Source organism: Paroedura picta, chromosome 3 (genome assembly GCF_049243985.1).
Source record: "Paroedura picta isolate Pp20150507F chromosome 3, Ppicta_v3.0, whole genome shotgun sequence".
NCBI classification, from domain to species: domain Eukaryota; kingdom Metazoa; phylum Chordata; class Lepidosauria; order Squamata; family Gekkonidae; genus Paroedura; species Paroedura picta.
In genome coordinates this window covers 108473469-108499494 of record NC_135371.1, presented here as the reverse complement: position 1 = coordinate 108499494, position 26026 = coordinate 108473469, and the positions used below count along the sequence as shown (strand labels likewise).

At 42.8% G+C, this 26026-nt stretch overlaps 1 protein-coding gene across 3 annotated transcripts in view; it reads right to left on the bottom strand.

Annotated features, from left to right (window-relative positions):
* The window catches only part of SLIT3 (slit guidance ligand 3), a 713209-nt gene that overhangs the window by 665374 nt on the left and 21809 nt on the right, over positions 1–26026 (bottom strand). For all 3 annotated transcript variants that reach the window (XM_077327142.1, XM_077327144.1, XM_077327141.1), the window contains exons 2-3: positions 4836–4907; positions 3793–3864 (exon numbers count right to left, since the gene is read on the bottom strand). In XM_077327142.1, the coding sequence (XP_077183257.1) occupies positions 3793–3864; positions 4836–4907 (144 nt within the window). The remainder of the gene's footprint in view (positions 1–3792; positions 3865–4835; positions 4908–26026) is intronic.

Below are 26026 nucleotides of genomic sequence, written 5' to 3'. Positions count from 1 at the left end.
CAGTAAATCAGTAGAAAATCTTGGTCTCAGTTGGGATAAATTGAAAAGCATCACAATTGATGGTGCAAGAAATATGGTAGGAAGTAAAACTGGTGTTAATTTCAGTATCTCTTCATTGATTTTTGCAAGTAAAACTGGTGTACTTGCAAACATCAGTGAAGAGATACTGAAATTAAACGGTACACTTCCCATGCAATTTCACTGCATCATCCATCAGCAAGCCTTGTGTAGTAAGAGTTTTCAATGGGAAAGCGTGATGCGTATCGTTGTATCCAGCATTAATTATATCAGGCATCACGGCCTTGCTTATTGTTAATTTCAAAATTTTCTCTCAGAGATAGATGCAAAATATGGGAATGTATTGTACCATGCATAAGTCAGTGGCTTAGCAGAGGCTATGTCCTCAAACATTCTTTCAGTCTTCATCATGAAATTGATGTCAAGAAACACTTTCTGACTCTGAATGGATTTTTGATTTGGCTTTCTTAACAGATGTAACAGAGCATCTGAACACGTTGAATTTAAGGTTGCAGGGGTACTGAAAGCTTGTGTGTGACATGTATACTGAACTGAAAGCTTTTGAAGCAAAAGTAAACATTTTTGTGAAACAAGTTAGTAAAGGTAACTTTTCAAACTTATGCTGCAATGGACTAAAATTTGAGAAGGATGGGAATTTACGATTCAATGTTGAAAGACACAAAGCACTAAACTGATTGCAGGTGGAATTTCAGGCAGATTCACTGATTGCCATAAGCGTAGAAAGGAAATAAGAATGTTTCAGAATCTATTGGAACTAATTGATTTGTAAGCTATTAATCATCTACCTGATATATTTATCAACCTCAAGAAATTTGCTGCAGGCATGTCCACAGTATTTGCCACCACTTACATCTGTGAACAAACCTTTTCAAAGATGAAAATTATGAAATCAAAGTATAGGTCAAGTCTTACAGATGAACAGTTACATGACATTTTAAGAGTGTATGTCACACACCTTGACTTGGACATCACGGTTTAAGACGTGGCCCTCTTTAGGCACTGGACACGCTAATGTGGCCCCCATGTGCCAAAAGGTTGGGGGGCCCTGCTTTAAGTGATTGAGAACTTGTTCTTAGACCTCAAGCACACAACCAATCCAGTTAGGCTTGCGAGCTCTAGGTTGGGAAATAACTAGAGATTTTGGGGATACAGCCTAGGAAGAGTGGGTTTTAGGGAAGACCAACACCTCAGTAGAGTATACTCCTCCAGAGCAGCCATTTTCTCTGAGGGAACTGATTTTGGTTATTTCAAGATCAACTGTAATAGTGTGAGATCTCCAGTTGCCACCTGTAGGTTAGCAGTCCTTAGGCCACTGCTGTTTGTGATCAGCAAGCCAAACAAGAAGGCCAACTGGTGCTGTCAGCCAGATGCTACATAAAACTGTTATTACCATTTGCCATTCATCGTCTCTAAAACTTGCTAAACAGTCATAAAAAGTCAGTCCACATTACCAAGGCAACATACAATTCACTGGCTCTGTTTTCAGTGAGCAATAGTAGAACATTTGGTGACTGAACTGCATGGTGGCCAAGGATGCTAATGGATGTTTCAGTGGAGTGCTAAAGAAGAACTTTTGTATCAGAACTGGCAGACTAACACAGCACAAAATCTGTCAAGAGGCACAAAAAGCCATGTAAATTACCCAGTGGCCCTGGAAAGACTTCATCACCATATTAAGATGCAAAACAGATTGGGAAAAAAAATCAGAGCCCTGTTTAGATAGCTCATGCTATACTGTCAGTTCATCTGTCTGCTATTAAAGACAGATCATAAGAGCAGTATCATTGGCCATTTATTGTATAGCACAAAGGTAAAGAAAGCAAAGTAGGTAGAGATATTCTATCATGAGATGCTGGGTTAAAACAAGATCCAATAAAAAGACTGATCAGTTCATTTTGAGTGGTTGAGGGCTACTACCACCCGTTGGCAGACAGGAACAAGGTTTATTAACATAAAATATATTTTATTATTATTATTATTTTATTTATTATTAAAATATAGTACAAAATAAGCACATTTTTAAAAGGAAGGTACAGAGGTACATCTGAACTAATTAACAATTGTAATGGGTGACATGCAAGGCATGAGCACATATACTCAATAAATTCTAATTCATCGACTTCATGTTGGATTCTTCCTTTGCCACAGCTGGGAGTGAAACGCTAAGTGAACTGATTACTCCTTTTTAGAAAAACCAGATTGTGTTTTAAAACAGCCTTTCTTTGTAACCAACTTTCCCACCAACTGTCTGTTGTAAATATAAAAAATGTGAACCGAATGGATGTACACTGCAATGTATTTGATAATAATGTGACAGGATGCCTCATGAAATAGCCAGTGTCACATAGTAGAGAACCAGGTTTGATTCCCCACTCTTCCACATGCACTCAGCTGGGTGACCCTGGGCCAGTCACAGTTCTCTTAGAGCTGTTCTTGCAGAGCAATTCTATCTGAGTTCTCTCAGCCCCACCTACCTTACAGGGTCTCCTGTTCAAGTTTGTAAGCCGCTTTGGGGGCTACTTCAGAAAGTGAAAAGTAAGGTGTAAAAAACCCAGCTCTTCTTATAACGGAATACATTGTTAGCCTTTAACATGCCACGGGAATCCTGTTTATTATTCTAACTCAGGAGCCATGGCTTGAGATTTATGATTTATGAGACAGAGGAAGCAAAGAGAGTCCGTGAGTAGCTGGAGGATGTAGGAATAAAGCAGAAATATACATACAGAAGAGAAGATATCTAGAAGGCAAGACAATGATCAAGGCTGAAGAGCCCAAACAGCTGGAACAGCAATTGTTTCTCATATAAGAAGGTGTAAAACCACAGTTTTCAGTTTGGAACTTGTAATCTACCCTGTCTGATTCCTTTGTTTCATCATCATATCTATATTTTGCAAAGGGGCTTTGCATCCTGTTTTCCTGGATCAAATAAGAAGTTAGGGAGAGATTACTAAAGATACTTCTGCCTGGTATAGTGGTTAAGAGTGCTGGCTTCTATACTGGAGAGCTGGGTTTGATTCCCTGCTCCCCCACATGCAGCCAGCTGGGTGACCTTGGGCTTGTCACTGCCCTGATAGAGCTGTTCTGACTGAGCAGCAATATCAGGGGTCTCTCAGCCTCACCTACCTCACCGGGTGTCTGATGTGGAGAGAGGAAAGGAAGGAGATTGTAAGAGAAAAACAGCATATAAAACCCAACTCTTCTTTTTTCTCTTCTATTGGTGAGAACGTGTTTCAGCATTAAACAGGAAAACCAGATCATTTGTTCACTATAAATTCAGCTGTGTAGCCATTTTGATCTAAAGCAGCAGAACAATGTTTGAGTCCAGTGGCACTTTTAAGACCAACAAAGTTTTATACAAGGTATAAGTTTTCATGTGCACACACATTTCTTCTGAACAAGTACGTGTGCACATAAAAGCGTATACCTTGAATAATTTCTTTCTTGACCATGTGCTTCTTCTTGTTCACATGATGGCTCTCCAAACTTCCCAGGGAGATCTGAACTTCCCTGCTTCCGACAAGGTTTCAAAATCATACACGTAACAGAAATCATTAAACTTTGCTGGATCCGTACTTGAGCACACTTAGCCTCTAGCTGCAACCCAATGTACTTGAATACACATTGCCTCCAGCTGAAACACAAAGGCTTTTCCAAGACCACCCTGCCATGACACCATACCCTGCCTCACAATGATTTTGAGACAGCTTCATTTCCTTAACTAGGGAAACTGGTTTATCCCCTGAGAATACTTACAGCCGTTCAAGTTGCTTCAGATCTTGAAATGTTCCACGTTCTATCACACTAATTTGATTTTCTTCCAAATGCCTATAAAAAAAAGATAATTGTTGGTATAAAAGCATGTTTCATATTATTCAAATCAAGCATGTAAAATATTGTTTTCCAAATGCTTATCTCTTCATGTCCCCCAGGAATTACTGTCTGAAAATAATTTTTTACATTTATTTTTGCTTCCTCTTCTAGTCTATCACCGTTGTATATGTGCAACATAATAATGATATATACATATTAGAATAAAGGGGAAATGTTCCTTTTGTCCAACTGAACCCTTGCTGAAATAGGATAACAGGTTAAGGTGGGCTTTCTCAACCTGGGTTTCATGAAACCCTGGGGTTCCTTGATGGCCCTGGAATGGTTTCCCAAATGGCTGGAAGTTAATTTATATATATATTTAAAATTTGTTAATCATATATCAGGTGATATGACCATACATGGTTATGTTGACCTGCCCCCCTCACCCAAAATGGCCAGTGATTGATCTGGAGAGGAGAGGAAGGGGAGAGGCCCCACGTAGGTGTGTACACAGCAATGCTTCCCAACCACATTCTGCAATATTGCACCACTTCTGTGGTTTCTCAAAGCTTGAATAATGTTTCAGGGGTTTCTCAACAGTAAAAACATTGAGAAAGGCTGGGTTAAGGCACAGAGTGTATATGATGAGGCCTACTTACTTAATTGTACATCAACCTGCAGGGCTGAAAAGTATTTTTAAGCTACATATGCATTTGGTCTGAGAGACTGTGCAAACACCTTCTCAGAAAAGGTGGGTACTGAAGAGATGGTTACAGGGGCATCACACCGGTGTTTGGGGAGACAGATTCCGAAATATAAATAGTATCTGCCTAATTAAAAAATTATAACGTTAACATAAAGATACAAGAGGTAAATATGTAATATAGCTGCACATCTGCTAGAAGCATACAGGACACACTAAACTGTTTTGCTAATGGCAATTAAGCCAACAGGAAAAAAATCTCATAGAGCAGATAAACACTCACAGAACACGAAGATTCTTTAGCCCAGCGAAGTCCACCTTTGTAATCCTTGTAATATTGTTTCTATCTAAGTCTCTGCAAAGAAGAAAGCAAATTAATGTTTAACAGCACTTGCCTGGAATCTCAGCTCTTCAAGAAGTAATTTAAGAACATCACTTCTTTGAACAATACAGAACATCGACCTTGTGTGGTAGAGGATTAAGCCAGGGCTAAATTTAGTCCTCCTAACAAACTGTCAAACAATCTGTTTAACTGTTAAACAATTGGTCTCTCAATCAGACAATACTAATGGGCTGGAAGCAGTACCACAACTAGAGCTACATTGTACTTTCCCTTTTGCAATAACACAGTCAGCTCTGTCAATCCTTCTGATAATCAATCATAAATGGATTATACTGCTCTTTATATTTTTAAATTAAATTAATTGCCTGTCGAAACCTTGGGAAATGACACAAGAAGGGGAAAATAGATAATGAATTGGGCCAGAACAGGGTCCAGATGTCACAATCACAACAGAATCATAGAATCAAAGATTTGGAAGGGACTTCCTGGGTTATCTAGTTCAACCCCCCGCACTATGCAGGACACTCACAACCCTATCACTCATCCACTGTAACCTACCACCCCTTTGCCTTCACAGAATCAGCCTCTCCGTCAGATGGCTATCTAGCTTCTGTTTAAAAATTTCCAAAGATGGAGAACCCACCACCTCCCGAGGAAGCCTGTTCCACTGAGAAACTGCTCTAACTGTCAGGAACTTCTTCCGGAGGTTTAGACAGAATTTCTTCTGAATAATTTCATCCCATTGGTTCTGGTCCGTCCCTCCGGGGCAAGAGAGAACAACTCTGCTCCATCCTCTACATCAGTGGTCCCCAACCTTTTTATCACCGGGGACCACTCAACGCTTGACAATTTTACTGCGGCCCGTTGGGGGGGGTAGTTTACTCCTCTACTCTCAACCACTGCCCTAACGCTCTCTGATCGCTATGGTAATGTTTAAACATCCCTTCAAAATAAGACAGACATGCCACAACAATGAACATAAGGAACATTTTATTTTCATGGAAATTTTAACTCATGACAATGACAAATCAATGGGAACCCTGAGCTTGTTTCTCTGCAACTAGATAGTCCCATCTGGGAGTGATGGGAGACAATGACACCCGAAGTGTGTTGTAAAGGGCCGGGGGGGGGGAGATGAAGTAAAGGGCTGGGGGGGTGGCGTCCTTCGCGGCCCACCTCCAATTAGTCGACGGACCACATGTGGTCCGCAGCCCACAGGTTGGGGATCACTACTCTACATGGCAGCTTTTTAAGTACTTGAAGATGGTTATCAGATCCCCTCTCCATCATCTCCTCTCCAGTCTAAACAGACCAAGCTCCCCCACCTTTCCTCATATGCCTTGGTCTCTAAATCTACTCAACATATTTGTTGCCCTTCAATTTGTCTACATCCCTCTTCAACTGTGGTGCCCAAAACTGAACACAGTACTCCAAGTGAGGCCGAACCAGAGCAGAGTAAAGTGGTACCATCACCTCCCATGATCTGGACACAACACTCCGTTTGATACAGCCCAAAATCCCATTTGCCTTTTTAGCCACCGACATACTGCTGTTTCATGTTCAATGTATTGTCTACTAAGACTCCTAAATACTTTTTGCACATACTACTACCCTGACAAGTCTCCCCAATCCTATATTGGTGTATATGTTTTTTCCAAACTAAATACATAATTTTACATTTGTCCCTATTGAATTTCATTTTATTCTGTTTAACCCACTTCTCAAGCCTATCAAAATCATTCTGTATTCTGATTCTGTCTTGTGTTGTATTTGCTTCCCCTCCCAGTTTAGAATCATCTGCAAATGTAAAAAGTACGCCCTCTAATCCCTCATACAAATCATTTATAAATATATTATATTAAATATATATATTTAACAACACAGGCCCTAGGACAGGTCCCTGGGGAATTCCACTTGTCACTCCTCTCCAAGAGGATGCTGAACCATTTACAAGTATCCTTTGGGTACGATCTGTCATCTAGTTATTGATCCACCTGACAGTATTAGGACCCATACCACATTTTACCTTGTCACAACAAGAATACCATGTGGAACCTTATCAGAAGCTTTACTGAAATCCAGATAAACTATGTCCACAGCATTCCCCTGATCCAGCAAGGTAGTCACTTTCTCGAAAAAAAGAGATGGTTGGTCTGATATGGCTTGTTCTTGCAAAACCCTTACTGAGTCTTAGAAATCACAGCTGCTCAAGGACTGACTGATGATTTGTTCCAAAATTTTGCCACCTACAGATGTCAAGCTGATGGGTCGGTAATTACTTGGATCCTTTTTCCCTTTCTTGAAAATGGGCACAACATTCATCTGCCTACAATCAACCGGCACCTCACCTGTTCTCCAAGGAGTGTCAAAAAGAATGGATAGAGGTTCAGAGATGACATCTGCAAGTTCTTTTAGTACCCTTGGACACAATTCATCAGGCCCAGAAGACTTTGTTGCATTTAAAGAAACTAGGTGTTTATGGACTGCCCCCACAGTGATCCTAGGCCACCATTCTCATCCCCCCTGTTGTGATACATTTTTGCCATATTGAGCACTATTTCCACCACAAGAGAAGACTGAGGATAAATAGGAGTTAAGCAGTTCAGCCCTCTCTTCATCATCATCTGTTATAATTTCACTTTCTTGTCCTCGCATATTGAGCTTTAGCTTTTCTAACACTCTCCCTACAATCATTGGTTATTTGTTTATACTCATCCTTGGTAATAAGGCCTTTCTTCCATTTCCTAAATGACTCTTTTGTTATTCCTCAAATCATTTGACAGCTGCTTATGGAGCCACCTTAGCTTCCTTAGACTCCTTGAATCTTTTATTCTCAAGGGAATTGTTTGTGATTGAGCCTTTAGTATTTCACTTTTAAGAAACTCCCAGCGTGCTTGTACTCCAATATCTTTAAGTCTTGCTGACCATGGGGCTCTACCCAACATACCTTTAAGTCTGTTAAAATTTGCTTTCCTGAAGTCCAGGCTATACATCCATCTACGTAACAGTTTTCTCTTTCCCACAACTGAAAATTCCAAAATCACATGATCACTACTCTCGACGATCAACATAGGGAGTGTATGGAAGGAAAACGATCGGAGGCAGCCCAACCGGCAAGGCCAGCTCATAGGGAACCAAAAGTAAAAGGATTCAGATGTCTTTATACTAACGCCCGAAGCATGGGCAATAAAAAGGAAGAGCTGGAACTTCTCATGCTGATGGAAAAGTATGATCTAGTAGGCATCACAGAAACTTGGTGGAATGATTCTCATGACTGGAATGTAATGGTGGATGGATATGAACTGTTCAGAAAAAACAGAATAGATCGAAGAGGTGGAGGAGTGGCACTGTATGTGAGGAAAGGGCTTACCTGTCAGGAAATTCTAGTGAAGGAGAGCATATCTACAGTGGAAAGCATCTGGGTGAAAATAAGCGAGGGGAAAACAAACAGTGTGGTGGTTGGTGTCTGCTACCGACCGCCTGACCAACGAGAGGATGTGGATGCTGCACTTTGTGAGCAGCTTGAGAAAATATCCAAACGGCAGGACCTTGTCATCATGGGTGACTTCAATTTCCCAGATGTGTGCTGGGAAACAAACTCTGCGAAGCGTCCTCAGTCATGCAAGTTTCTGACCTGCCTGGCTGACAATTTCATTTATCAAATGGTAGATGAACCCACAAGAGGTTCAGCCATACTGGACTTAATACTGACCAACAGGCAAGAGTTGGTGGATGAGGTGAAGGAGGTGGGGACCCTAGGGGGAAGTGACCATGTCCTCATAGAATTCCTTTTGAGATGGGGAGCCAAGGAAGCTTGTAGCCAGACGCGGATGTTGGATTTTCGTAGGGCAAACTTTAATAAACTCAGAGACATGATGAGTGTCATACCATGGACGAGAATGCTGGAAGGGAAGGGAGCATGTGAAGGGTGGGCGCTACTCAAACAAGAGCTATTGCATGCTCAATCAATGACTATTCCAGAAATACGAAAACACTGCAGGAGCTCTAAGAAGCCTATTTGGATGAACAGAGATCTTCAAGAGGAAATAAGAAAGAAAAGGAAAATGTTCAGGAAATGGAGGGAAGGACAGAGCTCTAAAGAAGAGTACCTACAGGTTACTAGGCACTGTAGATCAATCATCAGAAAGGCCAAAGCTGAGAGTGAGCTAAGATTGGCCAGGGAAGCCCACTGTAATAAGAAAAGATTTTTCAGTTACGTGAGGAGCAAACGTAAAGTAAAGGAGGCAATAGGCCCGCTGTTGGGTGCGGATGGACAAACTCTAACGAAAGATGCAGAGAAAGCAGAAAGGCTTAGTGCCTATTTTACATCTGTTTTTTCCCACAGGTCAAAGTGTTTAGGCACGTCTAGAGATGGCTGTAGCCAAAGGACAGTGTCTGGGTGGCAGGTTAACATGGATAGAGAGGTTGTCGAGAGGCATTTAGCTGCACTGGATGAGTTCAAATCCCCTGGTCCAGATGAAATGCACCCGAGAGTACTCAAAGAACTTTCCAGAGAACTTGCACAGCCCTTGTCCATCATCTTCGGAACCTCTTTAAGGACTGGAGATGTCCCGGAGGACTGGAAAAGAGCAAACGTTATTCCCATCTTCAAAAAAGGGAGGAAGGATGACCCGGGAAACTACAGACCAGTGAGTCTGACCTCTGTTGTGGGGAAGATAATGGAGCAGATATTAAAGGGAGCGATCTGCAAACATCTGGAGGACAATTTGGTGATCCAAGGAAGTCAGCATGGATTTGTCTCCAACAGGTCCTGCCAGACCAACCTAGTTTCCCTTTTTTGACCAAGTAACAGGTTTGCTAGATCGGGGAAATTTGGTTGATGTCATTTACTTGGATTTTAGTAAAGCTTTTGACAAGGTTCCCCATGATGTTCTGATGGATAAGTTGAAGGACTGCAATCTGGATTTTCAGATCGTTAGGTGGATAGGGAATTGGTTAGAGAACCGCACTCAAAGAGTTGTTGTCAATGGTGTTTCATCAGACTGGAGAGAGGTGAGTAGCGGGGTACCTCAGGGTTCGGTGCTCGGCCCGGTACTTTTTAACATATTTATTAATGATCTAGATGAGGGGGTGGAGGGACTACTCATCAAGTTTGCAGATGACACCAAATTGGGAGGACTGGCAAATACTCCGGAAGATAGAGACAGAGTTCAACGAGATCTGAACACAATGGAAAAATGGGCAAATGAGAACAAGATGCAATTTAATAAAGATAAGTGTAAAGTTCTGCATCTGGGTCAGAAAAATGAAAAGCAAGCCTACTGGATGGGGGATACGCTTCTAGGTAGCACTGTGTGTGAACGAGACCTTGGGGTACTTGTGGATTGTAAACTAAACATGAGCAGGCAGTGTGATGCAGCGGTAAAAAAGGCAAATGCCATTTTGGGCTGTATCAACAGAGGCATCACATCAAAATCACAAGATGTCATAGTCCCATTGTATACGGCACTGGTCAGACCACACCTGGAGTACTGTGTGCAGTTCTGGAGGCCTCACTTCAAGAAGGACATCGATAAAATTGAAAGGGTACAGAGGAGAGCGACGAAGATGATCTGGGGCCAAGGGACCAAGCCCTATGAAGATAGGTTGAGGGACTTGGGAATGTTCAGCCTGGAGAAAAGGAGGTTGAGAGGGGACATGATAGCCCTCTTTAAGTATTTGAAAGGTTGTCACTTGGAGGAGGGCAGGATGCTGTTTCTGCTGGCTGCAGAGGAAAGGACACGCAGTAATGGGTTTAATCTTCAAGTACAACGATATAGGCTAGATATCAGGAAAAAGTTTTTCACAGTCAGAGTAGTTCAGCAGTGGAATAGGCTGCCTAAGGAGGTGGTGAGCGCCCCCTCACTGGAAATCTTCAAGCAAAGGTTGGATACACACTTTTCTTGGATGCTTTAGGATGCTTAGGGCTAATCCTGCGTTGAGCAGGTGGTTGGACTAGATGGCCTGTATGGCCCCTTCCAACTCTATGATTCTATGATTCTATGATTCTATGATTCTACTACCAAGTGTGTTCACCTCATCTACCAGTTCTTCCCTACTGATGAGAATCAAGTCCAAAATAGCAGACCCCCTGGTTCCCCTCTCTACTTTCTGAGAAATGAAGCTGCCAGCAAGACAGCCTGCTTGTTACCACTAGTGGCCTCAATCCTCAAGATACTCACAGTATTAATTTCCTGGATTGCTAAGCCTCTATACATTTAGTCACCTTTCCCAATTTTTTTAAATAGCCCTCCCTAATTGAATAACATTGTTGTTGCAGGGTGTTTGCCATCCACGTTTGGTGTACTATCTGTGGTTCTAGTGCAGGAAAAAGGCCCTCTGAAGGACTCCAAAGGAAAGAATGGCCACCAGAAATATAAGGAGACACACAGATGTTTTGATTATATACTTCTTTTGTTTTACACATGGAGCCAGTTTGTTCCCAAGAAGCTCAGCACAGTTTACATATGGTTCCCAGACTGTCTCCATCCAAGCTTGACTCACATAACCTCAGTAGTAGAAAAAAGGTCCTTATTCTTTGATTGTGATATAACATTCAAAGGCCTAACTGGTCTGGCACTTTCCTCATGAGCCTGTCAATGTTAGAAATGGGCTCAAGTATAAACAGCTTGGTTTCATCACTTGACAACCCTCTCTGCGTGGGCCTTAGAAAAGCCTTTGCTACCAAAGGCCTAGAGAAATGTTCAGCCCTGCCCTCTGCTGGCTACAGTTCCCTCAATAACATGGACCGTATGGCCTCACTAATTTAAAATAAGCAGCCTCTCTCATTTGGTATATCTTGCAGGCGTTATTAGTAGAATTTAGGTCCTAATTGCCCATGCAGACTTCCCTTTTGTTGGAAGCATCCCATATTGTCACATCTGCAGAGAGTGAAACACGGCTGCAGGGCTGCACAGCATGAAGCCTGCTTCTTTTCTATGAAATGTTAATGTGTACCCATAGTGTTACAGAGCAATCATTTCTTTTCCATGAAATCTTTTGTTCTAATCATGCCCCATTTTGGTGTCAAGTCTTATTTTCTTTTCGCAAGTAGCAGACACAAAGCCAGTTTCAGAAGTGCCAAGTGAACTGTGCAATACGAGCAAAGCAAAGGAAATGACACATGTAGCATGGCAAAAAGAGACAGTTCTGAAAAACTTTCAACATTCAGTAAAGAACAAAACAGACTGAAATGCCAAAAGGAAAGATGTTGAGAGGAAGCACCCAACGTTCTAAGTATTGTTTTATGGTTTCTATTTAGTTGTGGACCACCCTTGAGGAGGTCTGGGGAGGAAGCATATAGTTTTCTAAATAAATAAGTAAACAAAGAAAGTCTGGACCCATATCTATGACTATCTCAGCATGATGAGCATTTTACCAAGACTCACACTTTGGTACAGAAGTTGGGTGCCAGCCTAAGTAGAGTTATGCTTTTCTAAGCCATAAATTATTTCAGAATAACATAACTGTTTACGATTACACTGTTAAGACTACAGCCCTACACAGATGTTCTTCCAATCTAGGCCTATTTACAGCAGTGAGCTGCAACTGAGATAACACTGCAGAGCACTGCACTGTCAGATGCTAAGCAATAATATAACAGCACACATCTTGTCGTTGTTTCCCTCTCATGTTAACATTGATGGGAAACATATCACTCTTAATGGGAACACACTAAAGCAAAATGCAGTTGCCTCCCAAACACCTGCAAAAAACAGGTAAATCTTCAAAGCCAATTAGGATACCAAGATGTTAACACCAACACAAGAAGCATTTTGATAGCAAAGGAGTTTAAAATGTTTTAGAAACAATACACAGGAATAACAAGAAAAACTAGAAATGCTGCAACTAGTGTGGAATTAAAAAGTGGTGATGAAATGCGAGTTGGTAGCATAACTTCTAATGTGTTCAGTAGCAGAAGACAAATTTCCTACCAAGGCCAAAGGCCTGAGGATCAATATATTGAATTCAACTTATAGTGGGCTTGGAAAACAAGAGATACACATTTATGCAGAAGCACTGTCTGACTCAAACATATAAGACTTCCCCTTGCAACTGCTCATGAAAATAACCCATAGGTGGCAATAAGTTAGTCTCTCTGTTATCTTTTAAAGTATGTCTGAGGCCAGCATACCTGCAGGACTGTCTTTTCCCATATATTCTCCCAAGAGCATTAAGATCTTCAGATCAACCAGCCCAAAAGAAGTGAAACTGGCCTTGACCAGGTCCAGGGCCTTTTTGGCCCTTACCTCAGTCCGTTGGAATGTGCTCCCAAAGGAGATCAGGGCCTTGCAGGACCTCACACAATTTTGTAGGCTCTGCAAGACATATTCCACCAGGGCCCAAAATAACATCCACCAAAGATGCTGGCCTCACCACTGGAGAAGCAGAGAGATGGGAAAATCAGCTCCTGGTTCCAAACCCTATCTAGAATTTCAGATGGGGGCATTAGTTAAATTAATAATTTCTTATATGATTGTAAAATGTTGTTACCGGCTCTGAGCAATATAGAAGGGCAGGGTAAAAATAAAAAAAATAGTTTTTTCATTATTTTATAAAAAGTTGTAGTTAACCCAAAAAAGTAAGAGAGAAAGAAAAGAGTTATTGTGCAGTCGTTGTAGAATGTTACCACTACCACAGCTCTACCAGGTAACTTTGATTTACCTGGCAGGCAACTTTTGAGTGAGCCTACAGCATTTTATGAGCACATATTTGATCATAGCAGTACACAGCATAAGCAGCTAGTGCTGAGGATTTGCGGATAGATCTAAGCAGCTTTTCTTCTAGTGAAAAAAAATGGTGGGGTCACCTTTGCCCATCAAGAAAGCTATGCATGGGATTGTAGGGCCTGCATGACAAAAGACGTGTGGAACAGGAGCTTCATTAAGAGTGGTAAATTAGGTGAGGATTGAGTGAAAAACCTGGCTAGATCCAACCCACAGTTCACATAGTAATGGAAGCAGACATTCTTTTGAAGAAGCACAAAGTGGGGGAACTTGGTGTGTAAATGATGAGAACTGCGAAGATGCCTATTTCCATCTTCAGTCGCTTTGTCCAAAGCATCCTGTTCATTTACTTGCATAAAGCAGGCAGGGCAGAAAGCAACTAAAGCAAAAATATTTTTTTTCTCAAACTATACTGTACATTATAGCTCATTAATACATTTTTACATACAAGGGGTAACTGTGACCCTAGTAACATGGGCCAACAAAACCATCCTCAGATGACCAATTAAAACAGCAAATTGGAATTTACACCCAACACCGATCAAATAAGATGGGTCACACATTCACAAACGGTCTAACTCATGGCTGCATTTTTCTCACAAAATATGGCTATTGGTGATGAAAGATAGTCTCAGATGACTGATTAGCACCACGATGTGGAGTCAGCACCCCAAATTCCATCCAAAGAAATAGGTCATGCAAAATGGGAGAGCACTATGGGAGAAAGCCTCTAAGATAAGAATGCCCTCCCCCACCATGGAGCTGAGATTAGTAAAGGACCGCAAATCTCGGTGAGGCCAGATCTCACCCAGGTTTTGATCAGACACACCAGGTCTACCCCCTGCCCTGAGAAATAATCTTGAAGGGTAGGGGACTTGCTGTTGATTTACCTGCCATTACACAACATCAGTGTCGGCTCACCCCTATCCTGCACCACCTCCTGTCTGGGGATGGGACGAGGGTTAGAAAGGCAGCAAGCAGATCCAGGCCACAGGCCTATTGAACCATAATCACTTCCTGCCCTTCTTTTCTCCAACCTCCTTACCCCGCTATAGCTCCCTTGGCATATAATTCTTGGGATTCCTGATCCTGTCTAGGCCTCTCCATTAGGTCTTTACCCACTCCAAAAGCCCCCACAGACAGAACTAGCCATCCCACACTCCTTGTTATTGTTGTTGTTAGGTGCGAAGTCGTGTCCAACCCATCACGACCCCATGGACAATGATCCTCCAGGCCTTCCTGTCCTCTACCATTCCCCGGAGTCCATTTATGTTTGCTCCGATTGCTTCAGTGACTCCATCCAGCCACCTCATTCTCTGTTGTCCCCTTCTTCTTTTGCCCTCGATCGCTCCCAGCATTAGGCTCTTCTCCAGGGAGTCCTTCCTTCTCATGAGGTGGCCAAAGTATTTGAGTTTCATCTTCAGGATCTGGCCTTTTAAGGGGCAGTCAGGGCTGATCTCCTCTAGGACTGACCGGTTTGTTCGCCTTGCAGTCCAATGGACTCGCAAGAGTCTTCTCCAGCACTAGAGTTCAAAAGCCTCAATTCTTCGATGCTCGACCTTCCTTATGGTCCAACTTTCGCAGCCATAAATTGCAACTGGGAATACCATAGCCTTGACTAAACACACTTTTGTTGGCAGGGTGATGTCTCTGCTTTTTAGGATGCTGTCTAGATTTGCCATAGCTTTCCTCCCCAGGATCAAGCGTCTTTTAATTTCTTTGCTGCAGTCCCCATCTGCAGTGATCTTGGATCCCAGGAAAATAAAATCTGTCACTATATCCATTTCTTCCCCATCTATTTGCCAGGAATTGAGAGGGCCACACTCCTAGTTCTAACCTAATACCTTTACTAAACAGTCTTCCTGGAGCCTGCTGTTCAAACTGTTGCCACCAGCTGATAAGATAGTTACCTTCATTGACCTTTGATATCAATAGTTATCAACTGACATTTCTTTTGCTAGAGCCCGTGATCTCTCCAACTCATTGGGACAGATCAGCCTCAAGAGTTTGGTCAGGAGAGCGATAGTCCACCCCAACTTTTAAGTAACCCTTAAGGCACAGTATTTCTACCCATATCACTTCTGCTGGGATGTTAATTGCTCTGATATTTTCTCTTATTTGATTCTATGTGTACAACACCAACAGTAACCCTCCCTGTTCTGCCTATACTCAGTAGCAACTATATCCCATAGATTTTCTCCATTACACTATTTTTCTGAGACCTTTCTGACTTGTAACTTACGACCAGGCACTCCAGATTGGACACTTCTAGCACTGGCATATAAACACCTATAGTGTATTTCCCTGTCCTCACCTCTCTTGGCCCCTTAGTCATCACTACCCATGGCCCTCAGTCACCACTGTGTCCTTTATCCATTCCCAAGCTCTATTACCCTGTTTGCGCAATCATCCTTTTGTATGTGCAATCACCTAGTGCCTGCAGCCTGGTTCCCTTTTGGTTCATGTGAAGCCCATCTCTTTTGTACAGGTTTGGCCTCTCCCAGAAAGTTCTCCGGTGCCTAACAAATTAAAACCCTTCCTCCTGGCACCATTTTCTCATCCACACATTGAGACCCCTGATCCGTGCCTGTCTAGCTGACCCTGTTGATGGAATCAGCAGCACTTCTGAGAATGCTACCTTTGAGGTGCTCGCCTTTAACTTTCAGCCTAACAATCTAATTTTTCTCCTCCAGGACCACACAACTACATTTCCCAATGCCACTTGTGCCAACATACACTATGACTGCTGACTATTCCCCAGCACCGCCTACCAACCTATGTTGATGTCTGCAGTCTTCACATCAGGCAGGCAAGTCACCATAAAATCAAAATGCCCGCCACATACCCCACTCTAACAATTGAATCACCTACTACCAGAAGCTTACCACCCCCAGACCCCCCAGGGGTATCCTCCATACAAGAGGATATTAGTCTGTTGCCCAAGGAAAGGGCCCCTTCTAAGTGATCACATCCTTCCTGCTCAGACTGATATCCTCTGACTTTAATTCTCCACAAACGCAGCAGAGTTGTGAGCACAGGAATGTGACAGCTCTGGTAAGTCCCTGAGGAGCTCTTTCCCAAATCTCTCTCTCTGCCTCAGCTTCTCCAGGTTGGCAGCCCTAGTTTCAAGGCAACAGATCTGCTCCGAGAACTACAAACCCCATGCAGCGATCACACGCCTACAATTTTCAACCATAATTATACATGTGTCACTCTCTGCAAAATACTGGATAGCCCCTGCTGGCTTTCCACCTTCATAACTAGTTAGTGGTTTAAATGTATGTAGGGTCCGCAGGCCAAGAGCCCTTTGACTCTTACCCTTCAGCTCACCTCAAAGGTTTGCATCTCTGCTAGGAGCCTTACGATTCTGAGGTCCACAGCCCCCATCTTTCAGCATCAACAGCACAGGGTTGGTCTTGCAAATCAACCTCAGCCAAACAGACCTCATTATATGAGCAACAGATCCAGACAGACCATGTAAAATGAGCAACAGACCCAGACAATTAAAGTAATGGGCAATGAATAATAGGGGTCTTACATGACATTGAATAAAACTGCCTTTTTTCCAGTCAGCTCTTTCAGTCCCACAGAATAAGTATCTTGTTTGATAAAAGATCAGGAAGAGACTAATAAATATATTTCTGTGTTTCTCAAACTGTGGAGTGAAAAACCTTGGCTTGGTAAAAAAGACACCTGCTAACTCACTAGATATCAGGTGACTCAATGGGTCCATGGAGTTTCACCAGACTTTATAAGACAATGTTGATTTGGGCTCCTCAATCTGAGCAGCCAGTCTTTGCAGAGATAACCAAGCTAATGTCAAATAAACATCTTGTTTTCCTGCTAATCTGCTATCCATACTTTCTCAGCCTGTCTTTTGTGATTTACTTCCTTCTTTTGTGAGAGCTTCTGCCCCCAGATACCAAGTGTGAGGGAAGAAAAACACATCCCAAGGAAATTACTGCAGTCTGGGCCTCAAGTTACCCTACCTGCAGCAGCAGAGTTCTGAAGTTCTGAGGAATAAGTGAGAGCTATTGCTCCCCTTTGGCAATCAGTCCCATTACACATTTTTACTCTAGAAAGAAGGAGACCAGAGGGCTGTCCCTGGAATGTCTAAGCTGGAATTTCTTGTTAGAGAAAGAGGTTCCTTTCCATAGAACAAAATATCTAGCACATCTCTAGAAAGTAAACATATCCCCCTTTCACTTCAATTACTGCTAAATAATTCCATCACCAGTAACATTTTCTTGCTGTCTGATCTTGCAATGTTTGTATTGCACCATAAATTAACACACACACAAATTTGATTTCTTCAGGGTTTTTGTTTAACCATTTCAAGGTGTTTACAATGGCAGATAGAAATTTCAATTTACTGTACAGGTTACAACTATACTATTGTGATTTTTGTTTGAGCTACTTTTAATGAGTTTTTATTTTTACATTAAAGAAGTGCAGCCAGGCAAAGCAGCAGTGCTTGGACATGGGTATACCAGCAATCAGGGGTAGGGAAAGAAAACAATAATGGAATGCAATGATTTCAGATAGATATATAAACACAGACTACAATGGCATGGAACACCTACTTTATATAAACACTAATCCAGTTAGTTCAGAGCTAAGCTGTTACTCTGTAGAAAGTTTCACACATAGTCATTTAATATGAAGCATGTTTTGTTTAAACATAAGATTAAAAAAAACATAACATCCTACAAAAAGAAATATTATAAGCACAGAGGCCAGTTCTGATACAAAAACAAATTCAAATTGCTTACCCAGTCTCTCTCTGGAAGATTCATTATAGAAACCACTGCCAATCATTGGGACTCTGCTGGAATGTGATTCTATGCCAAAGTACCCCAGGCTAATCAAGTTACCACCTTCCAGGTGGGACCTGGAGTTCTCCTGAGATTACAACTAATCTCCAGACCACAGAGATCAGTCCCCCATCTCCAAACTCTGCCCTTCTCAGGCACTGTCTCTAAATCTCCAGGCATTTCCCAAGCCATACTTGGCCACCCTAAGTCTAAACACACTGAAACATGGGCTTGGATGCAAATAACTCTGCACAGGATTTTACTGTAACAGTGCTGTCCCAAGCAGAATTCTTCTGAGGTCTGCTCCATTGGAAAGTGGCCCTGTTGTTTCCGTGTTCAACGTCAGTCTTGAAGGAGGCTTGAGTAGTGGCAATAATGTGGGGGATTTTATATTACAAAATAAGCACATTTCATATGTCATTATTTATCTGTTACTGAGCAATTCAAAAGGATCCATTTTATCCCACTCATTACCTCCTACAGTTTAAGAGTACATGTTTTAAAACTGCCAGTTTTGGCCTATTTCAAGGGAGGCGAGGATTGCTCTCTCCCTTTCTTACAAAAGGTTTCTCTTGCTATAATTTCCAAATGAACTACTAAGTGCCTGTTTTCTACAAGACAAGAGGCATGTGGATACTTAGGAGATCATAATCTCCAGATGCCAAGGCTGCTATCAGGGCAATTATCACTCAGCATTATTATCCTAACAATTCTTTTTTTTTACAAACAATTAATTAGATTGCATTCCAAACCTCACGCCTTGAATAAATCTTTGTTGGTCTTAAAGGGGCTACTGGACTCTGAAACAATTAATTAGATAAGTAAACTCACTTGTTGGATTATCCCAGAAAATCCCTCTCTTTTTTCAGATTCTAGGAAAGATAATGAAGGCATGCTGGGCGCTATAAGTGAACAATTGCAAGCCCCAGTTTCTCACCCATGAGGAATTGCCCCCACACAGACTCTAGGAATTTCCCCTAGTCTCTAAGGTAAAGATCATAGCCTGGAGTATAACCTATATAAGTGACATCACATCCTTGTCCAATCACCAGCTCCAAAACCTTCCAGCATTTACGGTGTTGTTGCTCTCCCAGTCTGCCATACTGTGAAGTGCTAGAATTCAATCTCTTAGTAACACCAGTTTCAGTTTCCAATTCTACTGGAGTTTGGCCCATTCATTTTATCAGTTCCTCCTATTTTACCTATTGGGTCACCAAGTCTTAGCGATCCCTGCTGGATTCTGCCTAGTAATGAAAGCTTTACAGTTGTCGAACATTATCTGTAAATCACTCCTGCGGAGCGGGAGAAATAAAGCACTAAGAGGTGAGTGGGAGGAGAAAGGGGAGGAGCCTGTCCGTGATAAAAACTCAGAGCGGCCAATCGGGAGCCGCAAAGCGGCTCCCGATTGGCCGCTCCGAGTGCCACTCCACCCCTTACTGACCCACCCCCCAACATTGCTTGCCTTCCCCCACGGTGGCCATTGCTGCCCTGGCCACCGCAAGAGAAGGTGGCCCAGCAGGCCCCGGCCTCCGGCCGGAGCTGCCCTTGGCCCAGATGACACCATGCCCTTCTGCAGGATCAAGAGCCAGCCTCACCGAAGTACCCCTGGGCCCCGCAGAAACCCATGGGAAGCTCGGCTCCCGCCCGGAGACTTCTGGCGGGCCCTGGCCCATCCTCACCATGTCCAGGACATGCCGATGCTGCCCCTCGGCCTGGCAGAAGCCCGTGGGAAGCTCCGCTGCTGTCCGGAGGCTTCTGCCAGGCCCTGGCCTAGCCTCGCCACATCCAGGACACACCGAGGCTGCCCCTGGGCCCGGCAGAGGCCCGTGGGAAGCTCCGCGGCTGGCCAGAGACTTCTACTCGGCCCTGGCCCAGCCTTGCCCCTGGGCCTGGCAGAAGCCCGCGGGAAGCTCCACCCACGCCCAGAGCCTTCTGCCAGGCCCTGGGACAGCCTCACCGCGTTCTGGACATCATCAATGTGCCAAGCCTGTCCCTGGGCCCGCCACAAGCCTACAGGAGCCTGCACCGCTGCCCGACGCCACGGCCCTGCCACCACCGAAGCCTCCACGGTGCTGCCAACCCGGATGGACCCAGATCTCGCCGCCGCATCAGGTAAGCTCCAGGGGGGGGCCTCCTCTGTCCCTTCCGCTTCACCCTTCTTCCCTTTCAAAGCCCATTTTTATAAATGGGCTTTGAAACTAGTCCTTGAATAACAGAAGACAGCCCAATAGATCACCCAAGCAAATCACCTCTTGCCTTGGTCCTGCCAAGCACATTTACTACGTGACGTTTGTTCCATTACTTCATTTCCATACCAGAAAAGGCTTCACTTCCAAATTATTTGTGTGCTCAGGCCCCCTCAAAAATTCAGAATGGATAATTCCACTTGCCTATTTTTTTTTGGGGGGAGCACTAGCCATCATAAAAATTAACAATGAAAAGTCACAAATTTAAGATAAGCCCCCCCCCCGAGATAAAAATGTGAGGCATGATGTGCATTTTTAAAATTCTGAAACTCTTTTGTAGCCTTTTTTGAGGCTACCTTTGAGTATGAGGCGCAGGCCAAAAAAGCAGTTAATTTTACTAAGCACCATCATCCCCCCCTTTTTTTTTGTATCCCCTGTGCAAGCACTGGGTCATGTCTGACCCTTGGGGTGACACCTTCTAGCGTTTTCATGGCAGACTCAATATGGAGTGGTTTCCCAGTACCTTCCCCAGACATTACCGTTTACCCCCCAGCAAGTTGGGCACTCATTTTACCGACCTCGGAAGGATGGAAGGCTGAGTCAACCTTGAGCTGACTGCTGGGATCAAACTCCCAGACTCATGGGCAGAGCTTTCAGACTGCATGTCTGCTGCTTTACCATTCTGCGCCACAAGAGGCTCATATCATCCCCCTTTAGCACCTGTCAATCTGCTCTAAGGCTTCAATCCCAATGCCTATTTGGCTCCCTAGGTCAAACTAAGATACAAAAAAGAAAACATTTAAGTTTCATTCCTTGTCTCTCTGGTAGTTAAACAAACAAACAAACAAAAAATAGCAAATACAGAATCCATTAAATTGTACTGTGCCTTTCTTTATTGGTTTTCAGCAACTGAGATAATGGATACTGACATTCATGACAGGTTTAGAAGCTCATTCAAATCTATAGCCAGCCACTATCCTCCTCTACAGTCATCCTTATCCATTGTTGTTCCTCTATATATTTATGAAACAGCCTAGGAGGTGGGACATGTCCAGCTGTCCAAGTTGGAATAGGGCCAACCAGGGTGCAGGCCAGTTTTGCCCTGATTGGCCCTGCCCCTGCAGCTCCTGCCCTCCGGCCCACGAATCTAGCCTCTTTGCTCTCAGACGCCTCAGTGCCTGGAGCCAGCAGCAGGTAAGGGGAGAGGCCCTAGGCAAAGGATCGTGGTAGGGGGCCTCTTAATGAGGGCCTCTTGGCCTGCTAGGCTGGGCCTGCTGACGAGGGCCTCCCGGCCTGCTCATTGCCCGATAAGGACTGCTAAGGAGCTGACTAGCTGACTGCTAAGGAGCTCTGTCGGCCCTGCTAACAAGCTGCCCAGCCCCCACCCGCCCCACTTGATTTGGCTGCGAGCTGCCGCCCAAGGCCACCTTAAGCTGCCTGGCCAGGGGCCAAGGGAAGGGGCCCTTTCAAGGCCATTCTTAGGAACGGGCTTTGAAGCTAGTTGTGATATAATCTCCTATTACTTAAAGAATGTGGTATGGTTTACATAAATTTCTCCCCCATCCCAGTTTTCTCTCAATTACCTGTGAGGTAAGTTTGAAAGATGGGGATGTGGTAAATTTCATGACTCAGCTGGGATTCACACTTAGGTCTAAAGGTCTGACATCCTACCAACTCCAAAAAACAAAGGAAAAAATGTTATTGTTTGTTTGGGTGATGAAAACTTTGGTACTGGAAAGAATGAAATATTTTCTCATTTGTAATGAGTTAAAAACACGTAAAACAAGACTTTGGTTTAAATGCTTTTGGTGTAACATGAAGAGCTGCAAAGAAATGGGTGGTATAGAAATCTAAATAAATAAAATAAAATAAATAAATAAATAAATCTATAGCTTTGTCACAATAATTCTTTTGTGTGTCACAATAATTCCTGCGTGTTGAATTTTATCATCATAGTTTCAAGAATGTATGTGCATGATAATCAATGTGCTTGTAAAGAGATTAAATTTTCAGTTTTAATTCAGTATCCAGATCTGCAGATATAGACCTTAATAATTTGACAGAACAAAGAATGTTTCTAAGTCCAAGTAATATTCATTCTTAGTTCACTAAAAAAATTATAGTTTCTATTTTCAGCTTTTATTTCTACCCTTTCAAAGATGGCAAAAACAAAGATATATGTGCTTAGGGAACAATAGTTTGCAATGTTCTATATCTTTCTCTGTTTGCAATTTTGTTTGAACAAAACTAAGACGTGTATACTGTTAAGTTGCATGAATGTGCCAAAATAATGCAATTTTAGATGTTGAGAAAGTTATGTATTTATATCTTATGTTCTTATACTTTCAGAATACGTTTATTCCATTTTTTCCCCTAAAATATTTTTCCCCTGAAGAAAAAAGTGAAGAATGCCCCCACCATCAAAGTTTCCAGAAAATTCACATCTGTGCCCAGGTCCAAAATTCTATCTACAATTACATTTCAGTGGCCTTTGTATTCTCCTTTCATAATAGCTTAGGTTCTCAGCTATACAACCCTACCATAAACTGCTTTTTATGACACTGAACCCCATCCAATTATTTTTAGTAGAAAGCAGGCCACAAGCTTGCTCTGTAGCCTTCTGCCCAACTTGTTTAATCATTTATTTTCTCAGCTACCATTTGAGAAAGTCTGCAATATTTTTCTTACAAAGAGAGCATCACAAAAAAAATTATCAAAAGTATCAGCCTGAAGATATTTACTAAACAAAATAAAATTGAGTTTATCTGATGGGCAGCAAAAAGCTGCACTGAAGTGAGTTACATATTACTGCTGCTCTGTACCATGAGCTAGAGTTGTGTTTGTGGAACTATAATATCAAACGATGGGCCTATCCTTAGAAATCTTATAATTTTAATCCTTGGCATGTCAGCCAGCATCCTGCAATACCCCATGTCTGATGATGAATTTTTCTGTGTTAACAAGATTTCTGTTGAGGAAGAAATCCTGCATCTTGTCCTTGGCTGAATCATTACCCAATTCATGATAGAAGGAGGATTTTGCACCACTGTAAACCTTCCCTTTCAGGCAGAATTTCAAGACCTCTGCCTTTTGAGACCAAACTCCCACCTCTTCCACTTCATATGGGAATTTGATAAGATGAAGTGCAGCTATTGAACATGTTTTGACTGGGAAAGTCTACTCCAGAGAGATACTTTAAACTTTTTGTGTAATGGGTTAAGAGTGGCAGCCTCTAATCTGGAGAACTGGATCTGATTTCCTACTCCTTAACATGCAGCCAACTGGGTGACCTTGGACTAGTCACAGTCCTGTCAGAGCTGTTCTCACAGAGGATTCTGTCAGAGCTCTCTCAGCTCCACCTACCTCACAGAGTGTCTGTTGGGGGGACAGGGAGGGTAGGCAACTGTAAGCCACTTTGAGACTCCTTCGGGTATTTTGCAGAATATTGTAGGTTCCTTTTTTTAAAAAATCAGTCTTAGTTAAGCAACTTCACTGTTATTACTAAGGTGAAAGTGAAAAAACCAACTCTCTTCCAGACAGTCTGAGCATTCAATACACAGATTTTCCAATCTCCTAAAAAGAGTTAGCAAGGGACTGCTGTATGAAGAGGATTGCAGATTAGGAAAAGTTTCTTAATTAAGGTCAGGAGTTTGTTGACTTCTAAATTGTCCTAATAAGAACCAGAATGGTCATTGCATTTGCCAACAGAACATGAAGACACTTTTCAACTCCCACCCATCCATCCAGATGCATTCTCGTGTTAATATTTTCCCATTTGTTTTTCAAATCCCACTTGTACTCATTGCATTATGTTGGTGTTTCAACATATTTGTGCCATTAAGCCATATTAAGAGTTCTGCTTTCAACTGTTATTTTTGAGGACTTGGCAATGGGTAACAGCATCTCTTTTGTTCCAACCTTTTCAATCACTTGATAGCTATTTCCTGAAACTTCCATGGTGGGCCTATCTCCTGTCATTCAAGACTGAAAATTGTTGTTGTGTTTTTTTTCAAGTGTGTTACATTTTATTCCGGGGTGAGTCAATGGTTTGGGATACAAAATCTCAACATACACCAACACAGCACTACCAACAACAGCAACATTTCATGGGCTGCCCTGGGATGGTGCCTCAAGCTTTTAAACTCAAAGTTTTTAGAAAGCTGATAGTTTCAGGCAGGCAGAACATGGGCGGTGGATACCAGTCTATTTCAAAGACCTCTTTAGGGAGGGCAAAATGCCTAGTTTCTTAAAGGATGTTTACATAAGATGCATGCGGTAGAACTAGCAGCATCTACACCACCCGCCCATCTGGGTACTGTCGTTTTCAATCAAACAAAGCAAGTTTGTGAATCCAAAAGCAGTATTATTTTTGACACTGCTGGCCAGCATATCAACAAGCATATTGAAGGTTCAGTCAGCTAAGACAGCCAAGAGAGATTCATTCTATACCTTTACATTTTCTGCAGAGTCAAGATGGCGATGGTGGAAAGTGCCATCTAGGCACCGCCAGTTTATGATCGCCTCATGAGATTTTCAAAGCAAAAGACACTCAGAGACAGTGTGTCATTGCCTGCCTCTGTGTAGTGACCCTGGACTTCTATGGCAGTCTCCCAGGACCAATCCTGCTTCATTTCTGAGATCCAACAAGATTTGGCTGGACTGGGCTAGCCATAGCCGAATGAGGATACAAGGCAGTAATTTCCCCTTTGCCTGCCTGCTGTCATAAACAGGGTTTCACATAGGCTGCTCAGCTGGTGAGGATACAGCAGATTAGAGAAAAATAGGTGGAAAAAGCTATGCCTTGCTCATATGTCTAATTCTGCAGAACAATTAAAGCCAAAGGGGGAATCTCCAGGCTGCAATCTGGATACGGATGGCTGTCCCCAGGGGGGGGCCTGGGGATCCCCTGGAATTATAGAGATCTGCTCCCCTGGAGAAAATGGCTGCTTTGGAGGGTGGGCTCCAGAGCATAATACTCTACTGAGGTCCCTCCTACCCCAAATCCCACCCATTCCCAGCTCCACCTCCAAAGTCTCCCAATCCAAAACTGACAGCCCTAAATTTGGAATTCTAATAGTCATTACAAACATTCCAGAACTCTTTATTAAGTGATCACTTTAACAAGTAGTGAACACTCGACTATATGGCATATACAGCAAATGAATACCCAGCACTCTCTAGGAATGCCTTTGGACATCTATGGCATCTAACAATGATTTTCAAAAAGTACCAAATTAATTATCTCACTAAAAACCTTTGTCTAATACAAGCGTTAACCCACAAGGATTTGCAGGAAGCTTCTCGCTTTCACCTCCTCCACTATTTCCTCTTTTGCTTTCCAGAACTTCTTTCAATTTACAGAGTCCTTTCCTTCCAGGCTTGCCAGCCTAAAGATGGAGCCAAGA